Source organism: Schistocerca cancellata, chromosome 4 (genome assembly GCF_023864275.1).
Source record: "Schistocerca cancellata isolate TAMUIC-IGC-003103 chromosome 4, iqSchCanc2.1, whole genome shotgun sequence".
NCBI classification, from domain to species: Eukaryota; Metazoa; Arthropoda; class Insecta; order Orthoptera; family Acrididae; genus Schistocerca; species Schistocerca cancellata.
In genome coordinates, this window is record NC_064629.1 from 350,153,037 (window position 1) to 350,172,368 (window position 19,332).

The 19,332-nt window shown below is 40.5% G+C and overlaps 1 protein-coding gene across 1 annotated transcript; it reads left to right on the forward strand.

Moving 5' to 3' along the window:
• Positions 1-14,035: 14,035 nt before the first annotated feature.
• On the forward strand, positions 14,036-14,979 carry LOC126184091 (uncharacterized; the record flags this gene model as incomplete). The annotated part of the gene is given in 3 exon segments (XM_049926452.1): positions 14,036-14,300; positions 14,303-14,542; positions 14,795-14,979. Coding segments are annotated over 3 exon segments (690 nt in total), but the record flags the coding sequence as incomplete, so codon positions are not given.
• Positions 14,980-19,332: the final 4,353 nt, after the last annotated feature.

Below are 19,332 nucleotides of genomic sequence, written 5' to 3' on the forward strand. Positions count from 1 at the left end.
GATCCTCTGCATATATTCCACACTTTGCTACAAATTTCTAGCATTGGGACTTCTCTGTATAGATTATAATAACCCCCCCCCCTTCCACACACACATTCGCACACACACACACACACACACACACACACACACACACACACACACACACACACACAAAGAAACGAACATAGAAAAAGAAAAGAAAAAGAAACGACGCCCCACGAAGGACTTACGCGAATGGGACGAAAATCAGAAGACGTGATGTACATGTACAGGCAAACAAATGATTACAGTTTCAGAAAAATTGGAGGAAAAAGGCCTTCCAAACTGGAGACAAGTCAATAACGCATTGGCCACTTCTGGCCCGTATGCAAGCAGACACTCGGATTGGGATTGGTTAATAGGATTGTTGGAAGTCCTCCTGAGGGCGATCGTTCCGAATTCTGTCTAACTGGTGCACAGATCGTCTAAATCCTGAGGTCATTGAAAGACACTGCCCATAATACTCCAAATGTTCTCAATTGAGGAGAAATCCGGCGACTTTACTGGCCAAGGTAAGGTACGGCAAGCATGAAGACAAGCAATAGAAACCGTATTTAAAATTTGTGACGAAGGTAGTGTAGAGTGACGAGGCACAATTCAAACTTAATGAAACCGTGAATCGGGATAACAGTGTGTACTGGGCACCGGAAAATCCGCATGTTTATGTGGATAAAGCGGTCGGTCTACCAGGAGTCCATGTGTGGTGTGGACTATCCTCTAGGGGCTTAGTAGGACCCATTTTCTTTGAAGCTATTGTCACTGGAGAAGTGTACCTGGAAATTTACGCACATGAATTTTGCCAGGTATACGTGCACTTTATGAAGCTGATGAAGAGGTCTTCTACCAACAGGACTGGGCGCCACCACACTACCATCTAGCCGAGCGAGTTTTCTTGGATGACAATTTTCCGGAGCTTTGGACTGGACAAAGAGGGCCCATTGAGTTCTCACCTCGGTCGAAAGATCGAACACCTATGGACTTTTACTTGTGGGGAACTGTGAAAGATAACGTTTATCGACGTAAGCCACGCACGCTGGATGAAGTTCGCCAGGTGATTACAGCGACATGTGCTGCGATTTCCACTCTAACATTGACTGATGTTGTTCTGGCGACCGCTCGTCGTTCTGTTAAGTGTCTAGCCGCGAACGGTGGACGTTTTGAACATTTAAAGTAACCATGTGCTAAACTGAAGGTTGTATAACATGTATCATCAATAATTAAATTTAAAATAAACACATAAGTAATACTGTTCGTCCCTTACAGTGTGTATACATTTACCCGACGGACTTTGTAGACTAAAATCAGTGACAAAAAGAGGAAAACAAATACAACAGTTCAGAAATATGGGAATTAACATGTAATAGCAGGAACTATAAATATATTGGAATGAGTGCAAGAAATTTTGGTAGCATCTACTAAGAATTTAAAGTGAATGTACCCACTAGGCCTACACATACAAAGAACATCTAATGATGGAAAATCACCAGCATTCGGGGAGAGAAACAGTCATGGAATCATATGACATAACATAAATGAAAGAGAATGGTCACTCTACAGGAACTATATTTCATGCAGAAGACCATAAATAAAAATGAAAATAAGCTCAGTGAGTAGAAGAGGAATAAGAGGAGAACAATATTCGCATTAATTCATACTTTATCATCAGAAATCGATACATACACACAAACAAACAGTGCCCCACAACATACCCTCTCCATCTATCCCCACCCCAACAAACCCAAACTACTCTCATTTTTTATAACTCCCACATAACACCCATTATCCCTCAGTTAGCCCTAACATATGTTTTCAACGTAAGTTTCAAGGTGACATATCAATCTGAAGAAATATGTATTATATGGATTCATTAGATACAGAGCAGCACATGGATGTATTAAAAGGATAGAAAATGTACGTTAAGTGTAAAAAACCAGAACCATATAGTTGTAAACAGAAATGGTGAGATTTAAATGATGTGCCAAGTAATATGAACAAATGGTGGTTTTATGTTAGCTGGTGCGTGTGCATCTTTGAAATGACCTTGGCCATGTTTCTGTGCAAACTCAATAGGTGGCAGGGCTGTGCTTAGCAGCATACTGTTTGGTTTCTTGAGGCATTAGTTACGATGACATAATGGATGCTGATTGTGAGCAAAGAGTGAACATTAAGTTCTGCGTTAAACTCGGAAAAGCCCCTAATGAAACGTGGACAATGATTAGGCAAGTATATGCAGACGAGACACTTCCAAGAATTCGTATTCGTGGCACAAAAGGTTTCGTGGGGGCAGAGATTCAGTGCAAGACGATTCCAGATTTAGTCGCCGGTCGACCGCGTATGTCGATGCAAACATGTATTGTGTAAGTCACTTACTGCGAGAAGGCTGTCATGTAACAGTGCGTGCGATATTACAAAAACTTAATTTGAATCGTGACGTCTGTCATAAAATTTTACTTGAAAATTCAGGGAAACGGAAAATTAATGCAAAACTCGTTCCTCACACACTAACACACGAACAGAAAGAGGGAAGACGAAGAATTTCTGCTGAACTACTAGGTAGAGCCAGACTTGATCCCACACTTCTGTCAAATATTATTGCTGGGGATGAAAGTAGGTGCTACCAGTATGACCGCCACAAGAAGCGTCAACGTGCTGAATGGCGGAGTCCCGGATCACCAGCCGTGAAAAAAGTCAAAAGACAACCTCGGAGAGCAAAAACAATGTTGGTCGATTTCTTTGAAGGTAAAAGATTAGTTTACCATCAGTATGTTCATCCAAGTCAAACAGTGAACCAAACTCTTTACATGAAAATTTAGAAACATTTGCTACAAGCAGTTCGACGTCGCTGCCGTGATTTGTGGCGTTCTCAGAACAGTCGTTGAGGAGATACTGTTAGGCCACTCGGTTCGTCTAGACGATCAGCTGTTCAACAATTGCACATCTAGACCGTGTGTAAGGGGTGATCAAAATGTTTCCGCTGCAGCATATATATGCAACACAGCGCGATCCCGATGCAGGTACATTTAGGCAACAGGTTAGTGTGGCATTCGGACGGAAACATTCTGATCGCCGTTTACATTAGTTTACACAAAAACTGTGAACGTCATTTCAGAGAACTTGGTGTAATATTATAACTGCTGCTGCAACAAAATCACGCAGTTTACACCAAAATTATGATATTCTGTCATACAAAACTGAAACTGCCAATAACATCATGCGACCAGATCTCTCTGGATGAGGCTTCAAATATCTGTGTGGGCCCTTCATCAACTCCTCGCTCTACGCTCAACTCCTCTCAGAAAAGATCTCAAATTGTTTCAAACGTCGAGGCCACATAGTCGACTAATGCTGTGGATGCAAACTGATTACTTTATATGTCAAAACTTGTGTTTTCTCTTGGATCAACCTCTTCTCCAGTTAATAACAACCCTTAATCAGTGTGTCAGCCTGGCAGAAAGAAACTCGCATCACTCAGTCAGGATGTTTGGTGCAAAATTTCTTAAACAATTTCAGCAACTGGTCGACTAGAAGACAATTTCTTCAGTATGAGGACACAGCAAGACGCACATGTTCGCTTATCAGTGAATGCCGCAAGATGCACTGTGACTTACTTCATAATAATGTGCAGATGCAAGAGATCTATAACTTAGCAGAAGCTGTGTATGTTTTTTCTGCACTTGGGCAGCTTAACGCAGAGACTTTTCAATGCTTCTGTCAACTAGCAATTCGACGTGGAGATTAACGCATTTTGATGGTATTCTATAAGAGCATGATTTAAATTTTCTTTTATCTTTCCCGATTTAAGTATTCTGCAGTTTCTCTAAATCACTTCAGGTCAGTGCTGGGACAGGTCCTCGCCTCTCGCGTCTGCAACTGACATACTGCTGGTCCTCTAATGATAATGATGTCGATGTTCAGTAAACTTTTATCATCATTCCTATTTCCTTTTCTCCTCTTTTCTTACATGAGCAAGTCTCTTAGGAGTCTTGGTTTCTGTGACTACCTTGACCTTATTTGTAGGGGAGTAAAGAACGTGCGTCGTCTCCGAAAGAAAGCCATATTAAATTTTATATGACAATTCTAGTTTATAAGACTATCCAAAGAGCAATACTATATGCTAGGTTGCAAGAGCCTATCCGTTTCCGTACTAGCTCTTTTTTGCTTTTAACTCAGCTTCGCCAGAAGCATTTATAATATGAATAACAAGAAAAATAATAATTAGCTGATAATAGGACCAGGGTTGGGCCATAGTGTGTGTGCAATAATGAGCTAACTTGTGTGATTTATAAGAAAAGGTACAGACGAAAAATCCGCTTTTTATAAACAATATACACTGACGAGCCAAAACATTATGACCACCTTCTTAATATTTTGTTGGACCATCTTTGTAGCAGAATATATCACCGATTCTGCATGTCATAGATTCTGCAGTCCGTTGGTAGATTGTGGAGCTATGTGGCACCGGGTGGCTACCCACAAGTCATGTAATTCCCGTAAATAACTGTCTGCTGATTTGTGTATGCGGTGATGGAACTAGATAGTGACCCATATGAGAACCATCTGATTCACATCAGACAAATATGGTGTTCAAATATTAACGTGATTTCACTATCATGCCACTCGAACCACTGTAATATGATTCTCGCTTCGAGACAAGGACAATTATACTGCTGAAAGATGGCATCGCATCAGGCAAGATATCCAACATGAGGGGATGCAGATGGTCCACAGCTAACCTGGTGTCTTCGATTACTACCACAGGTCCCATGCAAGCTCAGCAGAATGTCTATCATAGTATAATACTGTTCCCATCAGTCCCCGTCCGTGATGTGGTGTACGTTTCGAGCAGCTGTTCACGCGGATGGTGGCGTTTGTGGAGACGATCGTCGACCTGGTATAGCAAAACCGTGATTCATCCGACAAGCTGACACGTTGCCAGTGATACACGGTCCAATCTCGATGATCCCGAGCCCACTACAATCAATGTCCTTCTACCACTTTCCCTGGATGCTCACGACAGTATCACGGTGAACATTCCGGCAGCTTCGCCGTTTTCGATGTACTCGTTCACAGACTCTGCGTAATAATAAGGAGCCCATTGAAAAGTCACTTGTCTCAGTGGATTTCTCCATTTACAATGCATATCTTCGCTAGGGTAAACCCCCATCCGTCTCTGCTCGGCTTACATACTTTTCTAAATGCGCCACGTGCTCACAAAGCCACTAGGAGGCATCCAGCCTTGCAGTGGGCAGTGGTCATAACGTTTTGGCTTATCAGGGTAGCTTCTAAGGGAATAGATATAATGCACGGTATAAATAAATAACTGGTACTAAAACTAGCAGCAGAGATACTTAACGTAGATCTACCTAATGAAATGTGCGAAAACAGAAGAAAGCTATGATTGTATAATTATAATCAAGTACTATAATCATTCATAGACGTTAAGTAATTCGGAGTATCAATCGTGAACGATTTGAACAGGAACTTCTGTAGTACGTAAGAATAGGTATGGGGCATCAGATGCCACACTGATTGTTACCAGAATACCCCTCAGGAAGCGTATTTCAAGCACTGTGGTTTCTTTCCAACTCCTCAGTCGACTAATTTCGGAATTTCATTTCTCGACCAGGAGCACTTAGCATTATGGGTCAATGGAAAAGACAGATTCTAAGAAGAACTACATCACTCGTAACAGGCTTCTCTGTCGAAAGTGAGAACGTCGCAGGAATGGCCAAGAAACTCCTGTGGGAGGTATTATAAGAAAGACGTTATGCTTCGCGTACGACTCTATTCTCGAAACTGCAAGGCCCACGTTCCACTATGAGACAAGAAACACATTACTTTCTCCAAAATACGTTTCACAGTATGACGACTACGGCACAGCCAGAGAAATTCGGCCTTAATTAGAAGGTATTGACAATATGGTTTACAGATAACAGTGCGGAAATGGTATAGGAAGGCTGGCTCTGAGCACTATGGGACTTAACTTCTGAGATCATCAGTCCCCTAGAACTTAGAACTACTTAAACCTAACTAACCTAAGGACATCACAAACATCAATGTTCGAGGCAGGATTCGAACCTGCGACCGTAGCGCTCGCGCGGTTCCAGACTGAAGCACCTAGAACCGCTCGGCCACCCCTGCCGGTGGTATAGGAAGGGGCTGGGGACAAAATGTTCCCTCAGCCACATTCACGGAGCCCAAATTTACGTGTAGTGATAAGCGAAAATTTAGTTTAGGAAATGTATGACATCGTAGCCCAGTCATGTGGTCGTCAAAATTTTACAGGTTTTTTTCTAGTGTAAAGTGAATCTGATGTGACACAATGACAGTATGTGAAACAACTGTTCATTTCTGATAAGATATCAATGCTTAGGCCGGTAAAGAGAGTTTATCAGTCCACGAAAATTTCTGAAAGACACAATAAACGTTATTCGATGTTAAAACTGACCTCGGTAGTATTGTAATAAAACGGTAAAAGAATAAATTAGTAGCTTGAATCTACATGGCAGAATAAAACTGTTATTCATGTGCAGCGATTGTAATCAATACCCTAACATACTCTCATCAGCTTACCGGCCCTAATCAATTTTGTAGTCAGTCATCATTTCCACGTAGAGCATTTTGTGATTTCAGTTCTCAGTACAGCATAAGTTTTCAATAAAATAAAATAGTTTCCAGTCCCAATCCCGGGGCCTCACCATACAAGAGGTGAGGAAGAAGGAGGGGGAGGAGTAACAACCTCGTTAAAAAACCAAGTGTCACCTGGTCCGGGTGATAGTACCTTGTAAGGGCTTCTTGCTAGGACTACAGTGAAGACCTCAATGGTGTTGAAGGCGGACGGAATAGTTCTCGGTACGGCGGAACTAGCGGAAGAGACAACCAAAGAATAAAAATCTACTTGGCGTCTGTCTTGAAACAAACGGCTAAGTGGTCAGCGTCTGTCCACCAGTGGTGCGGCTGAAAACCGTTCCTCGGAGCTAATAATCTCAACTAGAATCCTTGATACGCACCTTGTAAGAGATTTTCGCCAGGGAGTAACCAATCTCCAATTTCTGAGGAAATTAAAAGTAGGCATTCGGATTCTGGGGGTCTACAGCAATGTGCGAAGGATGAGCCGGAGCGTCCTGAAACCTACCTTAAGCCAGCAACAAATAAAATTAAGCACAAAAATGTAAACTATTTGGTAACTTTCAACGTAAACTCACTTCTAAAAACAGGAAAACGTAAAACGTTAATAAATTTTATAAAACAGAAAAAATATAAAGATAACAGCACTACAAGAAACAAGGTATACTGATGAACATTCATTTGATTCAGAGGGATTCAGCATTTTCAAAGGGAAGCCAGGAAAGAGAGTTATGATGAATGTACCCCAATTTGGACTCAGAAATTAACTAAGGAAGACATATTCAGGACACTTTTGGAAAATAGAACACCTGAAACATGATAACAAAAAGACATAGTACAGACAGCAGAAGAAACCATTCTCCTTACCAAAAAATGGAAACGTGCTGGTGGAACGATGAGTGTGACGAACTAATTCTAACAAGACAACGAGCTTGGAACATATGGAATACAAATAAAAATGATAGAAATAGGAACTCCATAAAAGAATCCCGGAAGCAAGCATCAAAAGGCCTTACAATGATCAAAGTACAATACATGAAAGACCAACTATCATCGATAGACTCCAACTTCAAACAGAACAATACTAGGGACTTTTACAAAACTTTCAAAAGTAACTTAAAGAAATTCACTGCACCTAGTCTATTTTTCACGGACCCAAAATCGCAGAAAACTGTGTACAATAGCATAGAGAACCGTAGAATACTTGCCGAAGAGTTTGAGGAACTACATAACTGTGATCCACCGAAAGAAAGATTTAATTTCGATATTGTAAACCCAACACCACCCGACTCAAAGCCACCAACCACAGAAGAAATAAAATGAATCATAAAAGACCTTAAAAATAATAAAGCACCTGGTGAGGATAATATAGTTGCGGAACTATGGTAGTACTCTAGTGACAACATGATACAATGTCTACCAGAAATACTCAAAGAAATCTGGACAACACGCAGCTTACCACCAGAATGGACATCTGCACTATACATCCACTACATAGAAAAGGGAAGAAAACAGACCCTAGCAATTATAGGGGAATCTTACCAGCGACCTATAAGATCTTGTCTAAGGCGCTTTTAAAAAGAGCAGAAGAAATACTTGACAAACAGCTAGGAGAGTATCAGGCTGGATGTAGGAAGGGAAGGTCATGTGCAGAATAAATACTGAACTTAAAGAACATAATAGAAATAAGGAAACTCAGGAAATTAAAATATATAATTACTTTTGTGGATTTAAAAAAAGCCTATGATTCAATTGACAGAAATACGCTGCTTGATACTCCTCGATACTAAAACAACTGAAATAATTAAAGCAACTTTAACGACAAAATCGAAAGTAAAATTTGGGGGAGAGCTCTCAAAATCGTTTGAAATAAAGTAAGGTGTCCGACAGGGCGATGGTTTGTCACCTCTGCTTTTCACTTGTGTGTCAGAGAATGTAGTTCGAGAATGGATGAAGGCCATCAATACTAAACGGATTCAACTAGGAAGAAATCCAAACAAGATCACTGTCGACTGTTTAGCCTTCGCAGATGACATGGCACTGATTACAGATTCGCTAGATAATGCCCAAAAACAAATAAGAGAACTGCAAAAACAATCAGCTTAAGTAGGACTACAAATATCATTTGAAAAAACATAGTTCATGACAAACATCTGTGATGCTCCTCAAAATATTGCAGTTGACAACAATACAAAACACAAAACAGATTCCTTTAAATACCTAGGAGAGTAGATTACATACAATGCAAAAGAAGAGAACGACTATAGAAACTAGAGTGCACAAAATGGGAAGAGTGTTTCATATGACCAAAAATGTTTATAACAAAAAATCATTGTCCTGGAACACGAAATTAAGACACTACCAAACAGTGGCCAGAACTGAAGATCTGTATGCGGCGGAAACACTTAAACTAACAAGAAAAGGAGATCTTGAGAAGGTCGTAAGAAGAGTTTTAAGTAAAATACTGGGAGCTAAAAGAAACGATAATGGTGAATACAGGTTAAGACCAAACAGAGATCTATACTTGAAAACTGAAAAATTAACTAATGTAATGAGTAAGAGAAGACTACAGTTTTTTGGACATATATTCAGAATGGAAAACAACAGACTAAGCAAAAGGATTTCACATTACTCAATAGCTACAAATCCAAGCCCGCATGGTTCATAGAGACTGAAAGGACGTGGAAAACCGTAGGACTACAATAGACACAACAGAAAACAGAACAAATTTCAGAAAGGCAGTTCAAAAGGCAGAATTTCAGGAGAGAACGAAAACAACTAGACGAATGTGTATTCGAGAAAAAAAAAGAGAACAGCACTCTACATAGAAGAAGGAAATTTAGAAACTAAGGAAATCTAATCCAATGAAGAGGAGCCAAAGTTGATTCATCGTATCCTCCGAATGGGTTAATCGAAAGAAGAAGAAGAAGTTTCCGTACGGCGTACATTCCAAAGGAATGATTGCATCCGAAATAACTAAAGCAATAATTGTTCTAACCTGCATTTTTGCACGTTGATTGACCATTAAGTTTGGTAGAAGTTCCTTAAGCAATCGAAAAGAGTAGATAAATCATTAAAAATACATATACGCCGTAGAGTTTCTTTTATCGAGGTCACCTGAATTGCTCTGTCACGTTCTTTGTCCTAAAAGTCAGTTAAATCTGAAGCGTGGGTGTCGGCGGTACTGAAAGGCTTTGTGGCAGCCACCGGTGGAACCAGACTTGTCGAGCACGTGTCCACTCCCGCTTGTAATAATATTAGCTCGCTGTGTTTGAAGTGTAAATTAGCCGGCCAGATGCTCTGTATGTGACGGCTGGAAGAACCTCGAGCTAATGGCGGCATCGCTGTGATGACTGTGCAGGGACCGCGCTCTACGGTAAGTACTGTTCACACATTTCGTGGATTTGCTTCAGCTATTCATTTCTGACAGTCGTGAAAAAAAAAAGCTTAGAGGTATCAAAAAACAATTGGAAGACTCAAAGTAAAATTTTACTACGAGGTTTCAATATTATAATATTCTTGGTCTTCAATATTTAATTTTAAAACTTCGTTACACTGTAACAAAATCGGATTCTTCATTTAAGGCAAATTTTTGACTACTCCACCTTTCTTTGGATCTTCGCGTATTTGAGTTCCCATTAGTTTATCTCGCAACCAATTTGATATTAATACTGCAACGAAATGGAATAAAAGCTTTGTCCTTTGTACGACAGGAAATACCATTCGTAAAGTTTAATTGTATAATAACCTAATGGGTGAGCGTTTCTTTAAACGGCCTCCGCTTTTTTGCTTGCTTACCAACATATGTCAAACTGATCTGAGAATTCATTATAAGAAGAATTCTGTTTTATTACTTTCACCAGGATTTAAATATTGGGGACACCGTATTATAATTCAGAGTCCAACCAGAGATAAATCAAAGACGTTGGTAACCCTAATCACAGTACAAGACACGAGGTAATCTCAGTCTGGGACGTGTCGCCACTACCTTGCCTGACAGTGAGGTAAAAAAGTGATTTATTTAGTAGAAGAGTGTCATTAGCTCGTGTAGTCAGGGTAATAATTTCTCCTTATTTAACTAACATAAATTAAATTTGAGTCAATAAGACTTTTCTGGCGCAACAATATTGAAGAATCTATGGCATTTAATGTCAGATAGTTTAACCGCCACGGTATAGTGGCTGGTATAGATCTAACAGTAGCTGTTATACACAGTCATCATTTTGTGACAGTGTTTTTTGGTTCGTTTTCTAATGATGTGTGTGTGTGTGTGTGTGTGTGTGTGTGTGTGTGTGTGTGTGTGTGTGTGTGTGCGTGACAGACGGAGGAGGAGGAGGAGGAGGAGAGAGAGAGAGAGAGAGAGAGAGAGAGAGAGAGAGAGAGGGGGGGGGAGGGGAGGAATGGTTGGTTGGTTTGGGGGAGGGGACCAAACACAGAGGTCATCGGTCCCATTGAATTAGGGAAAGATGGGGAAGGAAGTCTGGAATGCCCTTGCAAAGGAACAATCCCGGCATTTGCCTGTATCAATTTAGGGAAATCACGGAAAACCTAAATCAGGATGGCCGGACGCGAGTTTGAACCCTTGTACTCCCGAAAGCTAGTCCACTATGATAACTACTGCGCCACCTCGCCCGGTGGAGAGAGGAACACATTCCTTCTGTCTGTGTGGTACTGAAGTATAATGTTCATGGATAGATCCGATAGCAGTTTTCACCCATATATTAAATACACAAAACCACTCTTTGTGATTCACCTTACAGCAGTATTCGACCATGTTTGATCATTATGCAATGCTGTCTGAGATCTTTAATAAGAAAACTGTTAATCTAATAAATATGCTTTTTCTCGTAGTAGCTTCCTACCAGTGGCGGCTCGAGTATAAACAGTGTGGAACTGCATCACCCTCTATTTCCACTTGACGTTATCAATACCATTCAATATAACGAGTCCTTTTTACTTTAATTCTTGCTATATACTTATACAATATATAATCGTTAAACTTAATGTCAGTATTCTTTCCCAGGTTTGCCAAAAAAGATACAAAAATATTTTGATGGAACTGTGCGCTGTACCATCACAGTGGTGCGTTTTTTGTTGTGTGCAGGCGCTCATAGGGAGTTACACGCGACGCTGGAGGGAAGAGGGAGCACTGTTGCTTCCGCAGTGCGAAACATAGCGCGCTTGTGGAAGATAGTATCTTTTCTTACTCCACATATGTTGTGCTTAACCATGTACCATTTTCTAGAATGATACAAAGTGTGCAATTGGACTATTATCTTGCTTGCAACTATTGTATGAGACTCATTTTTCGGTTCCTATATTTAGGAAAAGTACTGTATCTATGGTCTTTCATCTCCAAGAAATAAGTTCTGTGACTGTAAGAGACGTTCAAAAACTTACGTTTCCCCAGCTCTCCGGCCATAAGACAGTTACAGTTAAGAAATGTGGTCGTTCCTCTAGTATTGTACGAGGGCGTGCTGAAAAGGAATGTCTCCGAATTTTTGTATGAAACCCTTAAGGCTTTTCAGATACAACAAACACGATTAAAATTCTGCACCATTGTTCTTCATACCTACATATTTATTTCTCAACATTGTCACCCTGGCGACGAAGACATTTCTGTCAACCAGAGACAAGTTTGTTAATACCGTTGCTGTGGAATATTTGACGTTGTCGACGGATCCACAACCTCGCCTCTGCTTGCACCCCTTCATTAGCAAAAAAGTGATGTTCTCGAAGGTGTTCTTTAAGTTATGGAAAAGGACGAAACTCGGATGATGCCAAGAGGGAACTGAATGGAGAATGATCGATGACGGCGAACCTAAGACGTCGGATTGTTGCAGATGTCGCATCGCTCGTGTGTGATCTGGCATTGCCATGCTGAAGGAGAGGGTACTCCATATATGGAATAACTCTTCGAATTCGAATATCGATTACAGCACGCTTTATCTCAAGCACGAACATAGTTACGTTGCACACTTGGATGTTGCACGTTGCAATTCGGAGCCCTCTAGCGGCACAGTGTTGCAAATATGTAGACATGAAGAATAAAAATATAAAAATATAGAATTTTAATACCGTTTGTTTTATCTGAAAATCTTAAAGAGATTTTTCCACAAAAAGTTAAGTGACATTACTTTTTAGCACGCCCTAGCAATATTACGGCCATGCATACGAACGACAAGAAATATATTTGTTGCTTCAGTTCTGAATGGTACCAACGGAGAAGATGGCTTTGCGACTATGAAGCAAGGAATGCACTGGTTTAGTTTACGTGTTTGCTGTTAGGAGGTGATCTACGGTGGACAAAATATGGTTTTAGAAATGTAAACAAAATGATATAAGAACTGAAAACCATGAGTATTCAAAGAAGCACGCTGTGATGTAGCTTCACTGTCACTATTAGGAAGCGTTAGTATTAAGGAAAAACTTAATAAGGGCTATAGACTTTCAACCAAAGAACATAATATAAAGATGAAAAAAAACGTGAAATTTGGTCGAAAATGATAGACTGCCTTTTCTTTCTTGGAAACATTGAAACTCTCTTACATGGACATGACGAGGCACTTTTCAGTGCGTCCAAGGGTTTTACAGGAATTGTAATTTTTGAATTTTAAATTAGATTCATGTTTGAAGAATCACGTAGAAACCGAAGCACTCTTTGAACGTGTTTGTTGGGTGATTCACAATGAGGTACTTGACTGCTTACTAGAAAGGGGGTAAGAACAGAAACAAGAAAATTTCATTTGTAGCTCTCATGCTTGATGATACAATAGAGCCGGCCGGTCTGGCCGAGCGGTTGTTGGCGCTTCAGTCTGGAACCACGCGACCGCTACGGTCGCAGATTCGAATCCTGCCTCGGGCATGTATGTGTGTGATGTCCTTAGGTTAGTTAGGTTTACGTAGTTCTAAGTCTAGGGGACTGATGACCTCAGATGTTAAGTCCCATAGTGCTCAGATCCATTTCAACCATTTGATACAATAGATGTTTCGGAACATGCTTACTGTTCTACGGTACGAATTGAAAGGAGATATGTTTGATTCATTTTGAAGATTCTTTACTCTAGTAAATCAAATTGCAGGTGGCGTATCAAAACGTATTTTAGAATAATAGGACATAATCCTTCAGGAAAATGGACAAAAGCAGATGGCACATACATTTGTTGATGCGAGTGTCATGAAAGGGAGAAAAGCAGAATTATAAGCAAAAATCTAAGTTGTTTGTAGTAATGCACATTTAGTTCACTCTTACGCACGTCATCGTAACTTAATAATGAGAAATGCAGCAAGTACTACACGAAACGCAAGAATATTTTTCTTTAATGATCTGGATATTCCAATATTCGTCCCAACATCATCTCAACGTGTGTCCTTTCTCAAGAAGGTTATGGACGTCAGTGTTCCACGCCAATCTTCTACAAGGCGCAACTTCAACATACGGACCACAAAGATAGAGTACGAAAATTTGCAGTCTTTAAAGAACAGTCTTACTGAAATTCAGTGGACATCAAATACGGATCAAACCATTGCAGAATTAACAAGAATTTTAAAATACGAGAATGAAGATAATTTCAAGTTTTGGCTTCAGCTTTTTCATAAGATTAAGCTTCATTTTGAATTAATTTATCAACGAAAGCAGTCTTGACAAATTAGTCTTTTAAAGTTCATGAATATACAATAATATTCAAAACTGCTCTGTTAGAATTAATGAAGTCAAAGTACTGTCCTAATCCTTCAAAGACAATCATGGTAGAAGCTAAAGAGGAGTGTGACTGTATATGTTTTGATGCAATGGACAGGATTTCTTTCACTAAACACTTAGTAACTGTTAAATTGTTCAAAAAGAAATGCTTCGCTAGTATTAAGAATGAACATCTACCACAAGAGATAATAGGTTGGTTGGTTGGTTCATTTGTGGAAGGGGACCAAACAGTGAGTTCATCGGCCCCAATCAGATTAGGGAATGAGGGGAAAGGAAGTCGGCGGTGCCCTCTCAAAGGACCATCCCGGAATTTTGCGAAGCGATTTAGGGAAATCACGGAAAACCTAAATCATGATGCCCAGACGAGGGTTTGAAACGTCGTCCTCCCGAATGCTAGTTCAGTGTGCTAACCACTGCGAAACCTCGCTCGGTGAGAGATAGTAGTGACCACTCAAAAATATCCTATTATTGACAAAGAAAATCTTGAAACTGGAGTAGAAGTGTATTGTACGTCTGATATTCATGAATACTGGAAATTAACTGAGTTGCTGGAATTCATCTGGGTTCTTAGTGAAATTAGAAAACTGATGAACTTCCTCTTTACAGTTCGTATAACTACATCAGAGCCAGAACGCTGCTTTTAAGCAATGAAAGGAATAAAACCTTTTGCAAAAAGCACTATGAACTAGAACTAGAACCAGTCATAGGTAGCTGGAATCTGATTCTAGACAGGTTTCCTAGATTTAAGCCTATTATAGGTCAATGATTTTAATGTATTGTTTATTGACAGATCTTTGGTGATATGATTAATCCTGTTCCACTCTTGAGACATCTGTAGTTGCTGTCTTAGGTAAGGAGGGACAATATTCGAGAGAACAGGTAGCCATGGAAGAGATGTGGATTTGAATGCTCCAGATGTTATCCTTATTGTATCATTCTTTTGTACCTATCTTTTTAACGTGGCAGCTTCTACTCCATACAGGAGAGCAATACTCAGCAAAAGAATAGAGCAGTGCTTGTGTCGCCATGCACAGTATCTTCGTATGTGTTCCCCGGCTTGTTCCAGAAGTTTTTCTAATGAAGCTGTTTCTGATTTTCAGTTTCTGTTGTGTGGTTTTGAAGTGCTTTTTAAGGGTAAGGGAACTAACTAGGTATACTTCAAAATATTAGAGAACTGACTGTGTTTTACCTTTCTACCATAAAAGAATACGTTTAGTTCTCTAGTAGCTGCACTCCTTGGGATTTTTAATTGAGGTATCTAGGTCCTTATTGAGTGTTCGCTCGCCTTCCCATAGTCCTAAGTTAGTGTCGTTATTGATATGTCATCAGCATAAGAGAGTGTTTCGCAGTTTGCATCTGGGACGTCACGTGTATAACTGCTGAAGAGGAGTGGGGATAGAACTGATTCCGGCGGTTATTCGTTCTTGGTCATGAAGGATTTACTAGTGACATCCTTGACTGTGACTTTACTGTAGAGGTTTTTCAGTATATTCTCTAGCAAATTTGAAACTTACAACAATTGTCTTCAGTCCGAAATCACACCATCTAGCCATACGGCGTCACAGGCTGCTGTTAACTCAACAAATGCCACACAAGATATTAGTTTCTTGTGGCAGTCGGTTTCAGTATAGGAGATTAGGGCCAGAAATTAATCACGACAGTTTCGCCTTGTAGGGAATCGGGCTTGGTAGGAAGGGACTGCCTCATCGATACGTTGATGAATTGTGTTATAGACTAGATTTTGTAATAGCTTTATAGCAGACGTTTAGCAGTGGTATAGAACAGTAGCTTGATGAGTGATCATGCTGTTTTTCAGGCTTTAGACTGGCAAATATTTTGGATATTTTTAACTTGATAGAAACTTGACCAACTTCCAAAACATTTGGGTAGAATTGTTGTAACAAGTTTGTAGCTTGTTGTCCCAGGTGTTTAGTTAACTATAGCAATATCCAACGAAGTCCAGCAGCCTTTCTCACTTCAAGTGTTTTATAGACTTTTAAAGCTGTTCTCTGCGAATGGAATACAGGGACTGGTATCTGTTTGGTGTGCTGTGAAGAAAACACTATAGTTGACTCAGCTCCTCAACAAGCGTTACTGTCCTCTTTATGTATTGATATATACGAAGTAGCGCAAAAACTTCGCCCACTGTTAGTCCCTTCTGAGCAAAGATTTCTCTGCTCTCAGTAATCTGTTGTCGAGCTGCTGTGGACACAATACAAATAGGAGGGCATGTTGAAAAGCAATGCCACCGAATCTTTTATGGGAAAACTGTTAAATCTTTTAAAATAAAATATCGTCATTAAGAGTCAAGTTGTTTATTCTTCATATATAAATATTAATTTCTCAAGATAATCACCCTGGCGAAGAACCCATTTCTCCCAACGAGAGACTAGTTGGTTGATAACGTCACTGTAGAGCCATAGCCGCTCCTCTGTTGGCACCGCTTCCTGACTATAAAAGTGAAGTCCTCGAAGGCGTTCTTCAAGTTTTGGAAACAGGTGAAAGGGAGACTGGGCCATGTCGGGACTGTGCAGGGAATGATCGATGACAGTGAACCCAAGGTGTCGGATTGTTGCAGATGGCGCAGCTCTTGCGTGTGGGTCGGCCGCAGTGGCCGTGCCGTTCTAGGCGCTACAGTCTGGAGCCGAGCGACCGCTAGGGTCGCAGGTTCCAATCCTGCCTTGGGCAATGATGTGTGTGATGTCCTTAGGTTAGTTAGGTTTAATTAGTTCTAAGTTCTAGGCGACTGATGATCTCAGCAGTTAAGTCGCATAGTGCTCGGAGCCATTTGAACCATTTTTCTTGCGTGTGGTCTGCATTTTTATGCTGAAGGAGAGAGTGTTTCATGTGTAGACGAATCGAACTCTCCGAATTCGAAACTCGATTACAGAACACTGTTATTCACGCACCGACATAGTTACGTTACACACTACCATATTATACCCTAGTATTCGGAGCCCTCTACTAGCAAAGGGCTGTAAATATGTAGACATGAAGAATAAAGGCGTGAAATGTTAATAACGTTTGTGTTATTGAAAAAAAAGTTGAGAGATTTCACATGAAAATTTCGGAGGCGTTGCTTTTCAGCCCACCGTCGCAAAGACAGCTAGTATCAAAAAAGCACAGATCACACTTATGTGGCCAGGACTGCAGATCTATCGAGCCTAAGTATAAAACTCCAGTTTGTCTGTTCTTACTGTAAGGTTACAAATACAAATTTTCTGATTCGAGATGTTCTAGGGCGGTTAGCTCTAGATCAGGACGTCCGCACTGAAACATTAAGCGCTTTCGACATAGTCTGGATGAAGTTGCTAAGACTGTAACGACGTTTGAAGTTTGCGTCATAAACACAACATACGTTTGAAGACTCCGTTTCTGAGGCAGCTAGTCGCCGTCGCAATCTACAAATCTATGGACAGTTGCTCCTCATTTTCCGTACTTTTTCTGACCTACTGCTGCAGCTTCGCATGGCAGCTTTAGGTAGCTAAGCAGTTAAAAAGAAAAAAAAAACTGATATCGTTAGCAGCTACTCCACTTAACGAACGGGTAGAACAACGTTGATCCCGTGTCAGCGTGGCGTCATTAACTCGAAGCCACTCCTGAACGTTTCGATAAAATACGCATAGTCTTAAGTACAACAAGTCTTACGCAAATAGCCACATACAGCACACCGAAATTCAGTGGCTGTCTCGAAAAGCGTTATACTGCGTATTCAGGGTGTTTCCGTAAGAGCGTGCAAAAATGTAACCGGACATAGAGCATACTCCACTGAACAATTTGAGGTGGGGAACTTGGGGCTGTATAAGCAAGCTTAAGGTGATATGGAAGTAAACTTATCTACCGCTTTGTGTAGCATTACTGTTTTCCAGTTTATTTACAATTAACATGCGCTCACGTTTACACGTACTATGCTGTTTATTTTCATGTACATTCTCTATTACCTGCAAGGCAACAAGGAGGACAAACATCATTACTGGGAAATCATGATGCAGATTTGGTTTACTTTACCTGTCCAAAAGGTGGCTCTGTTCTATGGTATTTACATTGTGCCATGACGGAACGTGCTGTGAATCAACGATAGACTCATTCAACCTGACGGTGCACCTCCTCACTTCAGTGTGGATGTCCGCAACAGTCTCAGTGCTGTATTACCTGGTTGATGGATTGGATAGGGAAGACCTATTCCGTGGCCTACAAGGCCACCTGACCTAAATCCCGATGATCATTTCATATTGGAATATCTAACGTCACTTCTGTATGAAACGCCAGTGAATACCGAGATGGAGTTAGCTGCCAGAATTGTATCTGCCTGTGATGTGATTCGAAACACACCAAGGATTTTTGTCACGGAGCGTCAGAATCTTGTTCGCCGGTGTCTTGCTTGCATTGAGGTTAGTTGCCGTCAGTTTCAGCATATTTTGTAAGATACAGTACAAATGGTGCATTCATTATGTCAATGATGGTATTTGAAAATAACTGTAACTAATGTAAAAAAAATTACACAGCAATTTGTTTTTATTCCTGTTATCTCCTTCAGCTGGCTTCCCTAGGTTCCCTGCCTCAAATTGTTCAGTGGAGCATCCTCTATGTCACTTAAAATTTTTGCACGCTCCTACGGAAACATCCTGTATAACAAGTCGGTCCACCTGGTGGCAGTTTGCATGAGCCAGTGGTGGCAATAAACCGGTTCGTGCCATATCGACGAGGGCTGTGCCAGCAATGTCAATACAGGGAGCGAGAGAATGCAGAATTTATAACTGTGACCGGCTCTAGCAGCACAAGAGGAAAACTTCTTGAATGAGAGACTGAGGTCAGATACTCCAATGCATTCCGTGGGTATGGCGTCCAACTCTATAAGAACAGTTATGGAACTTTCCAAATTAATTTTTCTCCTGGCTATTATACAAGTAGAATTTTCAAAACGTTTTTGAATTAATTTGATATAGTGCTGTGTATTGTAGATTACTGAGGTCAAAATACCC